The 18,121-nt window shown below is 46.3% G+C and overlaps 1 protein-coding gene across 3 annotated transcripts in view; it reads right to left on the bottom strand.

Annotated features, from left to right (window-relative positions):
• The window catches only part of fat3a (FAT atypical cadherin 3a), a 372,460-nt gene that overhangs the window by 40,829 nt on the left and 313,510 nt on the right, over positions 1–18,121 (bottom strand). For all 3 annotated transcript variants that reach the window (XM_042297587.1, XM_042297588.1, XM_042297589.1), the window contains exons 13-19: positions 16,314–16,467; positions 15,994–16,227; positions 6,902–7,291; positions 5,011–5,225; positions 3,487–3,624; positions 1,056–1,199; positions 684–881 (exon numbers count right to left, since the gene is read on the bottom strand). In XM_042297587.1, the coding sequence (XP_042153521.1) occupies positions 684–881; positions 1,056–1,199; positions 3,487–3,624; positions 5,011–5,225; positions 6,902–7,291; positions 15,994–16,227; positions 16,314–16,467 (1,473 nt within the window). The remainder of the gene's footprint in view (positions 1–683; positions 882–1,055; positions 1,200–3,486; positions 3,625–5,010; positions 5,226–6,901; positions 7,292–15,993; positions 16,228–16,313; positions 16,468–18,121) is intronic.

Below are 18,121 nucleotides of genomic sequence, written 5' to 3'. Positions count from 1 at the left end.
ATGGTGGTTATAAGGGTTGACCAGCTAACAGTAAGCTGGTTATAAGGGTTGACCAGCTGGTTATAAGACATGGTGCTAAAGACAGGGTTGACCAGCTGGTTGTAAGACATGCCGCTAACACTAACAGGGTTGACCACATGGTTGTAAGACATGGTGCTAACACTAACAGGGTTGACCAGCTGGATATAAGACATGGTGCTAACACTAACAGGGTTGACCAGCTGGTTATAAGACATGGTGTTAACAGTAACAGGGTTGACCAGCTGTTATAAGACATGGTGTTAACACTAACAGGGTTGACCAGCTGGGTATAAGACATGGTGCTAACAGTAACAGGGTTGACCAGCTGGTTATAAGACATGGTGTTAACAGTAACAGGGTTGACCAGCTGGTTATAAGACATGGTGCTAACACTAACAGGGTTGACCAGCTGGTTATAAGACATGGTGTTAACAGTAACAGGGTTGACCAGCTGGTTATAAGACATGGTGTTAACACTAACAGGGTTGACCAGCTGGTTATAAGACATGGTGTTAACACTAACAGGGTTGACCAGCTGGTTATAAGACATGGTGTTAACACTAACAGGGTTGACCAGCTGTTATAAGACATGGTGTTAACACTAACAGGGTTGACCAGGTACTAACAGTAACAGTAGAGATGATGTAAAATGTTCTTCTTACCTGGACCTGGATGACATACTCTGTGGCCAAGTCCCTCCTAAACACCTGATTGGCTAGCAGAGTTCCATCCCACTCCAGTGTAAACTCTCCACCCTCATTCCCTGATAAGATGCGGAACTCAAAGGGCGGGCCGTTATGGGAGGAGTCTTGGTCTATGACAGACAGCTGCAGAATGCTGGTGCCGATGGGCTTGTTCTCCTGTGATTAGAGAGTTCGAGAAGGGAAATTACATTAGATGCAAGACGGAGTGTGTGTGTGTGTGTGCTTCTCCTGTAAGAAAGGATATGTGTGTGAATATCTATGTCTATGTGGATGTATGTGTGTATGGAGTTCATTTGTCATCAGAGTTGTCAATCATGTGAGTAACAGTACCTGTATGACAGTGGTGAGATTGGCCGGGGTGAAAGTAGGCGGGCTGTCGTTGATGTCTGAGATGTCGATGTTGACCATCACCGTTGACGACATGGGCGGAACACCACTGTCCAGAGCCCTGACCGCCAGAGAGTAACCAGACACCTACAGAAGAAAAAAGACAGTTTCCCTTGAAACTTCACGTAGAGAAACTTTTGAATCATTTCATGCCTGATAATGATAATAGGATCGAGAAAATCAAACGCAGCAATTTCCATGCAAATCAAATTCATCACACATTAACCAATGATGACAAGTTCCTAATCAAATATCTTCCTGGATACGCATCCTTATAATGTGGTACTCCCTTGAATATCAGCACACTAAACGAGGACCTAAGGGCGCTGATTAAGTGTGTTGTGATTGGTTGTGGGCGCATCCTTTGATCCTCTGAAACACACTACTGTGACTGACACATTCCTGGCGTGTCCTACCAAGCATGGGTTTCTGTCTCTGTCTCTTAGATTTACTCTACACTCTAAGAAAAAAGAGTTTCAAAATGGTTCTTCGGCTGTCCCCAAATGAGCAACCTTTTTGGTTCCAGGTAAAACACTTTTGGGTTTCATATAGAACCCTCTTTGGAAAGGGTTCTACATGAAACCCCAAAAGGTTCAACCTGGCACCAAAAAGGTTCTACCTGGAACCAAAAAGGGTACTTTAAAGGGTTATTTTTTGGGGACAGCCGAAGAACCCCTTTAGTATCCAGATGGCACCTTTTTTTCTAAGAGAGTACCTGAGGGAACACAGTCTATCTCAGGTAGACAGGATGTTTACTAGCTTAGGGAGTGAACACACACACACAAACACACACACACGCAGACACACTCACTCACACACACACACACTCACACATACACCTTATTCCCTACCATGTAAGCTGTAGGGTGTTTCTGTGTGACTCCACATTCTGCTCTGTAATAACAGCCTAACTAAACACAGCAGAAAAATGCAATAACTGAAAACAAAAATAACAATGTCTCACTCTGAGAAATGAAAAAGTAACGTCTCACGCTGAGAAATGAAAAAATAACGTCTCACTCTGAGAAATGAAAAAATAACGTCTCACTCTGAGAAATGAAAAAATAACGTCTCACTCTGAGAAATGAAAAAATAACGTCTCACTCTGAGAAATGAAAAAATAACGTCTCACGCTGAGAAATGAAAAAATAACGTCTCACGCTGAGAAATGAAAAAATAACGTCTCACTCTGAGAAATGAAAAATAACGTCTCACTCTGAGAAATGAAAAAATAACGTCTCACGCTGAGAAATGAAAAAAACGTCTCACTAACGTCTCACTCTCACTCTGAGAAATGAAAAAATAACGTCTCACTCTGAGAAATGAAAAATAACGTCTCACGCTGAGAAATGAAAAAATAACGTCTCACTCTGAGAAATGAAAAAAAAAAACGTCTCACTCTGAGAAATGAAAAAAAAATAACGTCTCACTCTGAGAAAAAAATAACGTCTCACTCTGAGAAATGAAATAATAACGTCTCACTCTGAGAAATGAAAAAGTAACATCTCACGCTGAGAAATGAAAAAATAACGTCGCACTCTGAGAAATGAAATAATAACGTCTCACTCTGAGAAATGAAAAAATAACGTCTCACGCTGAGAAATGAAAAAGTAACGTCTCACTGAGAAGTGAAAAAAATTACGTCTCACTCTGAGAAATGAAAAAAAACGTCTCACTCTGAGAAATGAAAAAATAACGTCTCACTCTGAGAAATAAAAAAATAACGTCTTACTCTGAGAAATGAAAAAAGAAACCCCAATAAACACAGTGCTGATTAGGAGAGAGAGAAAATAACCTGTATGGAAATAGTGGTCGGTGAAGACACACACACACGCACTCGGGGCTGCACTCTTTCTGATAACCCAAACACACTTTCATCAGCTCTTTGATCCCCCACAAGCCCAGGCGTTTTCTTTGGAGCACGATCAGATCACTGTCACTGGCCACACTCATGAATTCTTTATGAGGGGAATCAGAAGACACACTCGGAACACTTCAAGCGCTCCGGAGAACAAGACAAACGAGGGAAGAAAGCAGCCTGGGAAGAGGAGGGATAGGATGTAATGCCTCCACTCTCTAACTAGAGGAAATGAACAATCTCCATAAGGGAAATGGTCAGGAGGAGGTACCTAGCTGCACGGGGATAATGGTGGGAGTGTTTGTGATGGTGATGTTGCGGTGAGCATGTCAGAGACAGTCCTTGTTATTAGTGTTCATGTTGTGGTTGTATTGGCCATAGTGTTGGTTTATTTCTGTGTGTGTTTACCTGCGTCTGTGTGTTTACCTGTGTGTGTGTTTGTCTTTGCCTGTGTGTGTGTGTACTTGCGTTTGTGTGTACCTGTGTATGTGTGTGTGTGTGTGTGTGTGTGCTCACCGTCTCTCTGTCCAGCTGTTTGTTGACCTTCACCATGCCAGAGAGAGGGTCTATGAAGAACTGGTTCTCTCTGTCACCACTGACGATGGAGTAGAGGATATCACCATTCACCTGACTGTCTACGTCCTCAGCTGTCAGCTAGAGGAGGAGGAGATGGGGTTAGAAAGAGACTCTCCAACACACACACACAAACATACACAGAGTGATGGTTAGTGTTTCCTTGAGTACCCCCATTCAGTTGAACTTATTGGATGCATCCCAGAATGAGCACACTTGACCTAATTAATTAAGGGCTTGATGATTAGTTCAGATTGAATCAGGTGTGTTTGTACCAGAAAAGTCCAAATGAGTTCAACCTGACTGTGGGTGCTCCTGGAGAGGTCTGGGAAACACAGCTGAACTAGTCCAGGTTAAAGAGACTGGGGTGCTCCTGGAGAGGTCTGGGAAACACAGCTGAACTAGTCCAGGTTAAAGAGACTGGGGTGCTCCTGGAGAGGTCTGGGAAACACAGCTGAACTAGTCCAGGTTAAAGAGACTGGGGTGCTCCTGGAGAGGTCTGGGAAACACAGCTGAACTAGTCCAGGTTAAAGAGACTGGGGTGCTCCTGGAGGGGTCTGGGAAACACAGCTGAACTAGTCCAGGTTAAACAGACTGGGGTGCTCCTGGAGAGGTCTGGGAAACACAGCTGAACTAGTCCAGGTTAAAGAGACTGGGGTGCTCCTGGAGAGGTCTTAAAGGGAAACACAGCTGAACTAGTCCAGGTTAAAGAGAATGGGGTGCTCCTGGAGGGGTCTGGGAAACACAGCTGAACTAGTCCAGGTTAAAGAGACTGGGGTGCTCCTGGAGGGGTCTGGGAAACACAGCTGAACTAGTCCAGGTTAAAGAGACTGGGGTGCTCCTGGAGGGGTCTGGGAAACACAGCTGAACTAGTCCAGGTTAAAGAGACTGGGGTGCTCCTGGAGGGTTAAAGAGACTCTCCTGGGAAACACAGCTGAACTAGTCCAGGTTAAAGAGACTGGGGTGCTCCTGGAGGGTCTGGGAAACACAGCTGAACTAGTCCAGGTTAAAGAGACTGGGGTGCTCCTGGAGAGGTCTGGGAAACACAGCTGAACTAGTCCAGGTTAAAGAGACTGGGGTGAACTCCTGGAGGGGGTCTGGGAAACTCCTGGAGGGGTCTCCTGGAGAAACACAGCTGAACTAGTCCAGGTTAAAGAGACTGTGGTGCTCCTGGAGAGGTCTGGGAAACACAGCTGAACTAGTCCAGGTTAAAGAGAATGGGGTGCTCCTGGAGAGGTGTGAAAAACACAGCTGAACTAGTCCAGGTTAAAGAGACTGGGGTGCTCCTGGAGAGGTGTGAAAAACACAGCTGAACTAGTCCAGGTTAAAGAGACTGTGGTGCTCCTGGAGAGGTCTGGGAAACACAGCTGAACTAGTCCAGGTTAAAGAGACTGGGGTGCTCCTGGAGAGGTCTGGGAAACACGACTGAACTGATCCAGGTTAAAGAGTCAACAAGACATACTGTACCTTGACGACGGACTCTCCGATGGTTGCGTCCTCAGATACGACAGTAGTGTAGACGTCTCGGCTGAACATGGGTGCATTGTCGTTGACATCCGTCAGGTTGATGTTTACCATGGTTACGGCGCTTAGGGGTGGTTTTCCACCATCTCTGGCCTCCACAGTAAGGAAGTAGTCTTTACACGTCTCAAAGTCCAGAGGCTTGGACACAGCGATGGCACCTGGTACAAAGAGGGTGGAAGGTCAATAGGTACTGTAGGTAGGGAACCTACTTCAAACGCCATGTAGAAGTCTGTAACACGAATTTGCAAACATAGACATACAGTACCAGTCAAAAATTTGGACACACCTACTCATTCAAGGGTTTTCTTTATTTTTACAATTTTCTACATTGTAGAATAATAGCGAAGACATCAACACTATGAAATAACACATATGGAATCATGTAATAACCAAAAAATTGTTAAACAAATCAAAATATATTTTATATTTGAGATTCTTCAAAGTAGCCACCCTTTGCCTTGATGACGGCTTTGCCCACTCTTGGCATTCTGTCAACCAGCTTCATGAGGAATGCTTTTGAACAGTCTTGAAGGAGTTCCAACATATGTTGAGCACTTGTTGGCTGCTTTTCCTTCACTCTGCAGGCCAACTCATCCCAAACCATCTCAATTGTGTTGAGGTCAGGTGATTGTGGAGGCCAGGTCATCTGATACAGCACTCCATCACTCTCCTTCTTGGTCAAATAGCTCTTACACAGCCTGGAAGTGTGTTGGGTCATTGTCCTGTTGAAAAACAAATGATAGTCCCACTAAGCACAAACCAGATGGGATGGTGTATCGCTGCAGAATGCTCTGGCAGCCATGTTGGTTAACTGTGCCTTGATTTCTAAATAAATCACTGACAATGTCATCAGCAAAGCACCCCACACCATCACACCTCCTCCTCCATGCTTCACAGTGGGAACCACACATGAGGAGATCATCCGTTCACCTACTCTGCGTCTCACAAAGACATAGCGGTTGGAACCAAAAATCTCAAATTTGGACTCATCAGACGAAAGGATAGATTTCCACCGATCTAATGTCCATTGCTCGTGTTTCTTGGCATGTGTTTCTTCTTGTTGGTGTAGTGGTTTCTTTGCAGCAATTCGATCATGAAGGCCTGATTCACGCAGTCTCCTCTGAACAGTTGATGATGAGATGTGTCTGTTACTTGAACTCCGTGAAGCATTTATTTGGGCTGCAATTTCTGAGGCTGATAACTCTAGTGAACTTATCCTCTGCAGCAGAGGTAACTCTGGGTCATAGCGCTTGATGGTTTTTGCGACTACACTTGAAGAAACAGTCAAAGATCTTAAAATGTTCCAGATTAACTGACCTTCATGTCTTAAAGTAATAATGAACTGTCGTTTCTCTTTGCTTACTTGAGCTGTTCTTGCCATAATATGGACTTGGCCTTTCACCAAATAGGGCTATCTTCTGTAAACCACCCCTGACTAATCAAAACACCACTGATTGTCTCAAACACATTAAGAAGGAAATAAATTCCACAAATTCACTTTTAACAAGGCAAACCTGTTAATTGAAATGCATTCCAGGTGACCTCCTTATGTAGCCGGTTGAAAAAATCCCTAAAGTGTGCAAAGCTGTCAACAAGTCAAAGGGCAGCTACTTCAAGAATCTCAAATATAACATATTTTTGATTTGTTTAACACTTTCTTGGTTACTACATGATTCCGTATGTGTTATTTCATAGTTTTGATGCCTTCACTATTATTCTACAATGAGGAAAATAGTAAAAATAAAGAAAAACCCTGGAATGAGTAAGTGTATCCAAACGTTTGACTGGTACTGTACATACATTTCAACTTTATATTCTGCATATGGGAACTCACCAGTGACGGGGTGTATGTGGAACTTTCCGTGCTCGTTGCCTGAGCGGATACTATAGGTGATCTCAGCGTTGGTTCCAATGTCCTTACTGGCTGCGTACACTCTCAGCACCTCCGTCCCTAACCCCACGTCCTCTGGCACGGTGGCGAGGTGGTCACGCCGCTCAAACACCGGCGGGTTGTCATTAATGTCCAGGACAGTGACGGTTACGTTGACCAGGGAGGACAGGCGGACAGGAGAGCCCTGGTCGGACGCTCTGACCGTGATCATGTAGGACGGTTGCTGTTCGCGGTCCAGGATACGTTCCAGGACCACGATGCCAGAGAATTTGTCGACGGAGAAGAAGCCGCCGGCAGAGTCGGCCAGAGAATATACCACCTTACGACTGACACCTGGAGAGAGCGGAGAGGGATATTAGAACAATCTTTCATTCATAAATTATTTAATTTATTGATTGCGGTCTGTGCGTGTGTGTTTTGAGAGTTGAGACATCAGAAAGAGGGTGATAGAGAAAAGAGAGAGAGAAAGTGAAAGAGAGAGTGATAGAGAAAAGAGAGAGAGAAAGAGAAAGAGAGAGAGTGCTAGTGAAAAGAGAGAAAGAAAGAGAGAGAGTGCTAGTGAAAAGAAAGAAAGCAAGAGAGAGTGATATAGAGAAAAGAGAGAGAAAGAGAGAGAGTGGTAGTAAAAAGAGAGAGAGCAAGAGAGAGTGATAGAGAAAAGAGAGAAAGAAAGAGAGAGAGAGTGCTAGAGAAAAGAGAGAGAAAGAGAGAGTGCTAGAGAAAAAAGAGAGAGAAAGAGAGAGTGCTAGAGAAAAGAGAGAGAGAAAGAGAGAGAGAGTGCTAGAGAAAAGAGAGAGAGAAAGAGAGAGAGTGCTAGAGAAAAGAGAGAGAGAAAGAGAGTGATAGAGAAAAGAGAGAGAAAGAGAGAGAGAGTGCTAGAGAAAAGAGAGAGAGTGCTAGTGAAAATTAAAATGCAAAGGGAGATAGAGAGGTTGACTCCAGTTCAAACATGAATCTCTCCTCCCTGATACCCCTTCTCTCTCGCTCTCTCTCTCTGCATGCTGGGAGTGATTGGTGCATGCTGGGAATTGTTTGAGTGAAGGAGTGCGTGTTTTGTGGAGAGTTAGATATTCACAACTTTCTTTCGGTTTGCTATTTCTTGGTGGCATTTTTTTTTCGTGCATGATTAACGTTATTATTTTTGTTGTGGTAGAATTAAGTATTTTGTTTTCGTATCGAAATTACCCTGATTTTGGCGGGGATGGCAGCCCGAATGGGGATGCCGTCCCTGTCACTTCGGCATGGCTTTAGGTGTGTTACTGAAGCTGCTGGTCGTTTCTGGTCGCCGTAGGAGAGAAGGTAGGCTATGAGAATATTGCTTATGCATCCCGGATGAATAAAGCTGTGGTGGTATTTCTTAAAGAAGAGTGTCTAGTTGATCGGATGGTTGAGCATGGTGTACTTCTTAAAGGAATGTTTATTCAAGTTATGCCGCTTTTTTCTCCGTCAACAAGGGTAACGATTTCAAATGTACCACCGTTTATTCCTAATGAGCTATTGGAGCACGAGTTATTGCGCTTTGGGAAGTTCGGCAGTTCAATTAAGGTTGTCCCGTTGGGTTGCAAACACCCGGCTTTGAAACAGGTAATGTCATTTCGGCGACAGGTGTTTATGTTTTTGGACTCACCGGAGCAGACTTTAGAGTTATCGTTTAAAATCAAGTATGACAATTGTATATGGCTTATGCTAGTACGGGTAGTCAACGGTGTTTTGAGTGTGGGGATGTTGGTCATAAGCGACATGCTTGCCCGAAAAGGGAGAAGGCAGAGGGAGGGGCACAGGTGGTCATCGTAACGCCTGGGCCTGCTGATGTAGGGAGAGGTGAGCTGACAGCGGTAGAGCAGCCACAAGCACCTGTTGCTGAGGAACAAGTTATCCGTGTTGAGGGCACGGGGTTGCAACTTGTATTAGAAGGAAATGTTATGCTACAGAAAAGTATTGTTGTAGAAGGTAAGGATGTATCTGAAGAGCCAGTTCCTCAGACTGGTGAGCAGGTGCCCAGTATGAGTGCTGGGGTAAAGGAGGGGGTTCATGTGGAGCTAGGCTCCCAGGGAGTGGAGGAGATGCCCACTACGAGTGCTGGGGTTCATGTAGAGCTAGGCTCCCAGGTAGTGGAGGAGTTGCCCTCTACGAGTAATGAGGTACAGGAGGGTTTTCATGTGGAGCTAGGCTCCCAGGTAGTGGAGGAGATGCCCACTACGAGTAATGAGGTACAGGAGGGTTTTCATGTGGCGCTAAGCTCCCAGTTAATGGAGGAGATTCCCACTACGAGTGCTGGCGTTCATGTGGCGCTAAGCTCCCAGTTAGTGGAGGAGATGCCCACTATGAGTAGTGATGTTCATGTGGAGCTAGGCTCCCAGTTAGTGGAGGAGATGCCCACTATGAGTAGTGATGTTCATGTGGAGCTAGGCTCCCAGTTAATGGAGGAGATGCCCACTACGAGTGCTGGGGTTCATGTGGAGCTAGGCTCCCAGTTAATGGAGGAGATGCCCACTATGAGTAGTGATGTTCATGTGGCGCTAAGCTCCCAGTTAGTGGAGGAGATGCCCACTATGAGTAGTGATGTTCATGTGGAGCTAGGCTCCCAGTTAATGGAGGAGATGCCCACTACGAGTGCTGGGGTTCATGTAGAGCTAGGCTCCCAGGTAGTGGAGGAGTTGCCCACTACGAGTAATGAGGTACAGGAGGGTTTTCATGTGGAGCTAGGCTCCCAGGTAGTGGAGGAGATGCCCACTACGAGTAATGAGGTACAGGAGGGTTTTCATGTGGAGCTAGGCTCCCAGTTAATGGAGGAGATGCCCACTACGAGTGCTGGCGTTCATGTGGAGCTAGGCTCCCAGGGAGTGGAGGAGATGCCCACTACGAGTGCTGGGGTTCATGTAGAGCTAGGCTCCCAGGTAGTGGAGGAGTTGCCCACTACGAGTAATGAGGTACAGGAGGGTTTTCATGTGGAGCTAGGCTCCCAGGTAGTGGAGGAGATGCCCACTACGAGTAATGAGGTACAGGAGGGTTTTCATGTGGAGCTAGGCTCCCAGTTAATGGAGGAGATGCCCACTACGAGTAATGAGGTACAGGAGGGTTTTCATGTGGAGCTAGGCTCCCAGTTAATGGAGGAGATGCCCACTATGAGTAGTGATGTTCAGGTGGGGCTAGTCTCCAAGGTAGTGGAGGAGATGCTTGGTACGAGTGATGAGGTGCAAGTGGGGAGTGTTGAAAGGGATGTGGAAGAGGGGAGTCAGTTGTCTGTGGTCTCAGCTGAGGATCAGGAGAATGATATGGATATCTCTTTAGATATGACAGCTGCTGGTGAGGACTCAGTTTATGATTTAGAGGAGGTAAATGAGTTTCTGGATCAGACTTTTGGGAAATCTGTCAAATTGGCAGATTATTTTGATGTTGATAAATTTGTGAAGTCAGCTGTGATGTTACAGAAGACGGTGGGGTTAGACCAATTGAGTGAGAAGAAGCGGTTTCGCTTGAGGAAATTTATTACTGCTGTTGCAGCAGCAAAAGGTGGTGGGAAACGTGTTCAGGTTAAGAGAAGAAAAAAAATAATGATGATGATCATGCTTCATAGGGTGTTTTTTTTCTCGTTGGTGTCTCTGGGCTTTTCTGCTTTTCTTTTCTCTTTTCTATATGGAAGTACTAAGGGTAGGTTCTCTCAATATGAATGGGGGAAGGGACAGGAATAAGAGGGCTTGGGTATTAGAAGTAATAAAACAGAAAAGGCTTAATGTAGTTTTCCTACAGGAGACACATAGTGATGAGGAAAATGAGGGTGACTGGGGTATGTGGTGGGCGGGGCAGCATGTACTCAGTCATGGTACTAATTTCAGTGCTGGGGTGGCAATATTGTTTTCCTCAGGCTTAGGGGTGACTGTGGTATCTACAACAGAGATTGTCAAGGGTCGGGTTTTATTGGTCAAGGTGGATGTTATGGGGTTTTTGTTTGTTTTTCTGAATGTTTATGCTCCTAATGAGGGTACAGAGCGTATTGCTGTTTTTGATCAAATAAAGGAAACCTTAAGACAGTGTGATCAAGAGGGGTGTATGGTTTTAGGGGGTGACTGGAATTGTACAGTGGATTTTACTGTTGATCGCACCGCTGAAGAACCTCACCTGCGGTCAGCCACTTGCCTGTCTGGCCTATTAAATGAGTTTGAGCTTTCTGATGTGTGGAGAGTAAGGAATGCCAAAGTTGGGCAGTACACATGGCTAAAAATTAATGAAGGTCGTGTCAGTGCAGCAAGGTTAGACAGGTTGTATGTATCTGAGCAATACTGTAGTAGGGTTGGAAAGTGTGCCATTACTCCTGTGGGTTTCTCTGATCATCATATTGTTACTGTTGATATTCACTTGTCCTGTCCACGAAGGTCATCACCTTACTGGTATTTTAATGTTAAATTGTTACACGATGTCATGTTTTGTGACAGGTTTTTGTTGTTTTGGGAAAAATGGAGGGTTATAAAGGGGAATTTTGAGTCCTTGAGACAATGGTGGGAGGTTGGGAAGGCCCAAATACGAGTATTTTGTCAACAGTATACTGCTCTGTCTCAAATTGAAGTTAAAGAGACTATCAAGGCCCTTGAACAGGACATCAAGTCTATTGAATTGACGCTGCTCACTCAGAACAACCCTGGACTAGTCAGGAACTTACAGGACAAGAGACATGAACTGAGGTCGTTTCTGCATGAAAGAGTGAAGGGTGCCTTGATTAGGTCTCGTTTCGCTTCCCTCAAGGATATGGATGCTCCTAGTGCTTTTAAAAAAAACCTAGGACAGTTGAAATTTCAACATAAACAAATGGTCTGCCTTCGTCTCCCTGATGGGAAGGTGACCACGAATGATATTGAAATGTGTCATCATGCCGTGGATTTTTACTCGTCCCTTTATAAGGCGGAGGATTGTGACTCTCTGTGTACTGAACAGTTGTTACACGGTCTTCATCAATTGGGACCTGAGCAGAGAGTCGCATTGGACGCTGACATTACACTGCAGGAGCTGTCCACAGCAGTTATGCAGCTCTCAACAGGCCGAGCCCCTGGCATCGATGGTTTACCATCTGAGTTTTATAAGCACTTTTGGGGGTCTATTGGGGAGGATTTCTATGAAGTGGTGTGTGAATCTTTTCATGAGGGTTCTCTTCCTGTATCCTGTCAACGTGCAGTGCTTTCACTGTTGCCAAAAAGGGGGATTTGGCTCTCATAAAAAATTGGAGACCTGTTGCTTTGCTGTGCGCAGAATATAAAATTGTTTCTAAATGTCTCTCAAACAGGTTGAAAGAGTATCTGGGATTGTTGGTCCACAAGGACCAGTCCTACTGTGTACCTGATCGCTCTATTGTTGACAACTTGTTTCTGATAAGAGATGTTTTAGACATTTGTAAACTGTCTGATGTAAATGTGGGTTTACTTTCGTTGGATCAGGAGAAGGTTTTTGATCGTGTGGACCACCAGTACTTGTTTAAAATAATGAAAGCCTTTGGGTTTGGGGATGTTTTTCTGTCTTGGGTGAATTTACTGTATGCTGGAGCCTCGTGTATGGTGAAGGTGGGAGGTGGTTTGAGTTGCCCGATCCCTGTCCCTGATGCCCAATTTCAGGGCAGTTATATAGTCTGGCGATTGAACCAATGCTTTGTTTTTTAAGAGCGAAGCTTACTGGTTTCTCTGTGCCAGGTGTAATGAAGGGTCCCACGATAGCACTGTCTGCGTATGCAGATGACGTGATAGTTTTTATTACAGGGGGTGAGGATGTTAAGGTTCTCTCAAACACTTTAAAGGTGTATGAGGGGGCCTCCTCAGCTAGAGTCAATTGGGGAAAGAGTGAAGCACTGTGTGTGCCAGATTGTCAAGGTGGAAATGGGTGTTGCCCCAGCTGTCTTATAGGGGACGGGTCCTGGTAGCTAATAATCTTGCTGCCTCTACCCCTGTGGCACAGACTAATGATTTTACAGCCACCAAAGGGTCTGATACAGGAGCTTCAGAGGACCCTTGTCAATTTCGTCTGGTCTGGACAACACTGGATTAAAGCTGCAGCCCTGTACCTGCCACTGCACGAGGGTGGGCAAGGCCTGGTGGACATTTCCTCTAGGATCACGGCTTTCCGGCTCCAAGCAGCCCAGAGATTGTTGTACAGAGACTGTTCTAGCTGGGTTGAAACAGCCTACATATTGATGAGGAGAGCGGGTTGTTTGGGCTTAGACAGGCATCTTTTCCTCTTAAAGCTGGAGGGGTGTGATTTGACTGGCCTGACTCCATTTTATGAGTCTGTTATGCAGGCTTGGAGAGTCTTTGTCAAGTCCCGTAAGGCCTGCACGCCACCAGGGATGTGGCTTTTTGAAGAGCCTCTTTTTCACAACACTGCCATCCAGTCCCGTGTTCTGGGTTCAGCTAGCCTACGTTCATGCCTGTTAGGCATGGGGTGTACCAAGCTGGGTCATCTGATGCGGAGCAGGAGCAGATTGTTGGAGGAGCTCGGAGAAAGAGCGGGGATCCGATCATCTCGCCTACTGAGGAAGGTCGTCGATGAGGTCTGCGACTCCTTGCCAGTGCTTCATCTGCAGTATGTGACTGACACAACCAATTTTGATCGGTGGAAGGAGGGTCTGGATTATGTGTTCCCTGCACTGATTGTTAGTGCTGCGATGGGGGCATTTGAAGAGGACGTGGGGATGCTGCTTTCCTTCGATACCCCGGAGCTGGGGGAGTTCAAGGAGGTGGGAAAGAAGGCCATGTACAGAATATGTGTAAAGGTGTCCCATGCCTCTTCCCTGGAAGAGGTAAAATCGACGAGGTTTGCAGATGTGCTTGGTCCAGGTGCCTCTCCAAAAGGCTGTTGGCGATCATTATACAAACTGCCTATTGATAAGAGGACAGCTGACCTCCAATGGAGGATAATACATGGAGCTATAGCCACTAACATGCATCTGGTACACCTGGATCCTACTGTTGGGGAGGGGTGTCCATTCTGTGCTGAGTCTGAATCTCTGGCACATCTGTTTTTACTGTGTCCCAGGTTGGTTGGGATGATTGAACTGATCACTGATTGGTTCTCAACGTTGGGAGAGGTTTTCTCTTCCCAACTGTTTATATTTGTGCCAAAGTACAGGTTCAGTCAAAAGGGTGTAGTTGTGTTGCTTAATTTTCTGTTAGGGGCAGCAAAATTAGCGATATGGAAGACCCGAAAGAACAGTATTCGGGGACAGGGGTCTGTGGATGTGGTGGGAATGCTGGAGGGAATGTTGGCAGCGAGACTGAGGGTTGAGTTTGCCTATTATAAACTTGTCAACAATATCGATCTGTTTTTGAGTATATGGGGTATTCAGAGGCTGTTGTGTGTAGTTACTGTGGAGGAGGAATTGGAGTTGTGTTTTTAATTGATGTGTAACTGTGGTTTTGTATGCGTATTTATTGTGTGGTGGGCCACCAGACCCAATAAAGAGTATTTAAAACTCAAACACTCTCTCTCTCTCTCTCTCTCTTCCTATCCTCTCTCTCTCTCCTCCCTGATACCCCTTCTCTCTCTCTCTCTCTCTCTCTCCCTCTCTCTCTTCCCATCCTCTCTCTCTCTCCTCCCTGATACCCCTTCTCTCTCCCTCTCTCCTCCCTGATACCCCTCTCTCTCTCTCTCCTCCCTGATACCCCTTCTCTTTCTCTCTCTCTCCTCCCTGATACCCCTTCTCCCCCTCTCTCTCTCTCTCTCTCTTCCCATCCTCTCTCTCCCTCTCCCTCTCTCTCTCTTCCATCCTCTCTCTCTCTCCCTCTCTCTCTCTCCCTCTCTCTCTCTCTCTCCTCCCTGATACCCCTTCTCTCTCTCTCTCTCTCTCTCTCCTCCCTGATACCCCTATCACATACAGAAGAGACCTCTCTCTCTCACCTCCCTGATACCCCTTCTCTCTCCCTCTCTCTCTCCCTATATCTCTCTCTCTCTCTCTCTCTCCTCCCCCTGATACCCCTTCTCTCTCTCTCTTTCTCTCTCTCTCTCCTCCCTGATACCCCTATCACATACAGAAGAGACCTCTCTCTCTCACCTCCCTGATACCCCTTCTCTCTCTCTCTCTCTCCTCCCTGATACCCCTTCTCTCTCTCTCTCTGGTTCCCTCTAACTCCCCCTGATACCCCTTCTCTCTCTCTCTCTCTCTCCTCCCTGATACCCCTTCTCTCTCTCTCCCTGATACCCCTTCTCTCTCCCTCTCTCCTCCCTGATACCCCTCTCTCTCTCTCTCCTCCCTGATACCCCTTCTCTTTCTCTCTCTCTCTCCTCCCTGATACCCCTTCTCCCCCTCTCTCTCTTCCCATCCTCTCTCTCCCTCTCCCTCTCTCCCTCTCTCTCTCCTCCCTGATACCCCTTCTCTCTCCCCCTCTCTCTCTCTCTTTCTCCCTATCTCTCTCTCTCCCTCTATCTCTCTCTCTCTCTCTCTCTCCTCCCTGATACCCCTTCTCTCTCTCTCTCTTTCTCTCTCTCTCTCCTCCCTGATACCCCTATCACATACAGAAGAGACCTCTCTCTCTCACCTCCCTGATACCCCTTCTCTCTCTCTCTCTCCTCCCTGATACCCCTTCTCTCTCTCTCTGGTTCCCTCTAACTCCCCCTGATACCCCTTCTCTCTCTCTCTCTCTCTCTCCTCCCTGATACCCCTTCTCTCTCTCTCTCACCTCCCTGATACCCCTTCTCTCTCTCTCTCACCTCCCTGATACCCCTTCTCTCTCTCACTCTCTGGTTCCCTCTTCCTCACTCTATCTCCTCCCTGATACCCCTTCTCGCTCTCTCTCTCTCTCCTCCCTGGTTCCCTCTTACTCGCTCTCTCTCCTCCCCGCGCATCAAAGGACATTAGAAATGTCTTTATTGTTTTGAAACTTCTATGTAATATTACTGTGTAATATTTACTGTTAATATGTTATTGTTTATTTCACTTTTGTTTATTATCTACTTTAATTGCTTTGAGAGAGGGAGAGAGAGAGAGAGAGAGAGAGAGGGAGAGGGAGAGACAGAGAGAGAGAGAGGGAGAAACAGAGCGGAGAATATTCCATTCCTACCTTCATCTGGGTCGATGGCCTGTATGCGTGTAAGCAGGGCCTTGGTGGATGTGTCTTCATACACACTGGCAGTGTAGTGGGGAGCAGAGAACGCCGGGGGGTTGTCATTCACATCCAACAGCGTCAGGTGGATCTCCGCACGACAGAACCGACCACCACCATCTGTCGCCTGGGCAACCAGTCTGTATACAGGGGTCTTCTCCCTGTCCAGAGCCTGGGCGGTCTTTAGTTCGCCTGAACAGAAAAAGAGGAGAGACAGGTTAAGATCACACACACATCAACTTCATTGGTAAACCTCATACAAAGTAAAGGTAGTGTACCAGTGTCTGGGTCGATGCTGTAGTCTTCAGAGCCCGGTCCATGTAGAGAGTACTGGATCCAAGCACTGACCCCTACATCAGCATCGCTGGCCCCAACCCCCACTATCACTCTGTTGACTGGGATATCCTCTGGGACCAAGGCGGTGTACAGAGCCTGCACACACAACAAGAAAGCATCAACCCCCACAACACTCATAATGCATAGCATTACACACACAACAAGAACATACTAACAACAGTCATAATTCATTTATCCAGAGACAACACAAATATAGGCTACTGACATCAAACCCCCACGACACTCATAATACATAACATTTACACACACAACAAGAACATACTAACATCAGAAAGTTATCCTTCAGAACACACAGTTCTCTATAAACAACAAGAAGAGAATACTAACTACATAACACAGTAGCCTGTATATCAGTCAGCATCAACCATGCCACTACTGTCCTCATAGTGTACAACAGCTCCCTAGACAGACAGAACTAACAGTAGTAACTAACACACAGCACAAAACATTGTCTATCAAACTGCATTAGAAATCAACACAGTTCCTTAACATTTACAGCAAGCACACTGCTCAAACAGACACAACCACAGCTACATATCACCAGACCTCACACAGGAACACAGAGACACAACCACAGCTACATATCACCAGACCTCACACAGGAACACAGAGACACAACCACAGCTACATATCACCAGACCTCACACAGGAACACAGAGACACAACCACAGCTACATATCACCAGACCTCACACAGGAACACAGAGACACAACCACAGCTACATATCACCAGACCTCACACAGGAACACAGAGACACAACCACAGCTACATATCACCAGACCTCACACAGGAACACAGAGACACAACCACAGCTACATATCACCAGACCTCACACAGGAACACAGAGACACAACCACAGCTACATATCACCAGACCTCACACAGGAACACAGAGACACAACCACAGCTACATATCACCAGACCTCACACAGGAACACAGAGACACAACCACAGCTACATATCACCAGACCTCACACAGGAACACAGAGACACAACCACAGCTACATATCACCAGACCTCACACAGGAACACAGAGACACAACCACAGCTACATATCACCAGACCTCACACAGGAACACAGAGACACAACCACAGCTACATATCACCAGACCTCACACAGGAACACAGAGACACAACCACAGCTACATATCACCAGACCTCACACAGGAACACAGAGACACAACCACAGCTACATATCACCAGACCTCACACAGGAACACAGAGACACAACCACAGCTACATATCACCAGACCTCACACAGGAACACAGAGACACAACCACAGCTACATATCACCAGACCTCACACAGGAACACAGAGACACAACCACAGCTACATCACCAGACCTCACACAGACCTCACACCAGGAACACAGAGACACAACCACAGCTACATATCACCAGACCTCACACAGGAACACAGAGACACAACCACAGCTACATATCACCAGACCTCACACAGGAACACAGAGACACAACCACAGCTACATATCACCAGACCTCACACAGGAACACAGAGACCTCACAGAGACACAACCACAGCTACATATCACCAGACCTCACACAGGAACACAGAGACACAACCACAGCTACATATCACCAGACCTCACACAGGAACACAGAGACACAACCACAGCTACATATCACCAGACCTCACACAGGAACACAGAGACACAACCACAGCTACATATCACCAGACTCACACAGGAACACAGAGACACAACCACAGCTAC

Source organism: Oncorhynchus tshawytscha, linkage group LG14, assembly GCF_018296145.1.
Source record: "Oncorhynchus tshawytscha isolate Ot180627B linkage group LG14, Otsh_v2.0, whole genome shotgun sequence".
Taxonomy (NCBI): domain Eukaryota; kingdom Metazoa; phylum Chordata; class Actinopteri; order Salmoniformes; family Salmonidae; genus Oncorhynchus; species Oncorhynchus tshawytscha.
The sequence above is the reverse complement of the archived record's forward strand: the minus strand, read 5'-3'. Positions and strand labels throughout refer to the sequence as shown.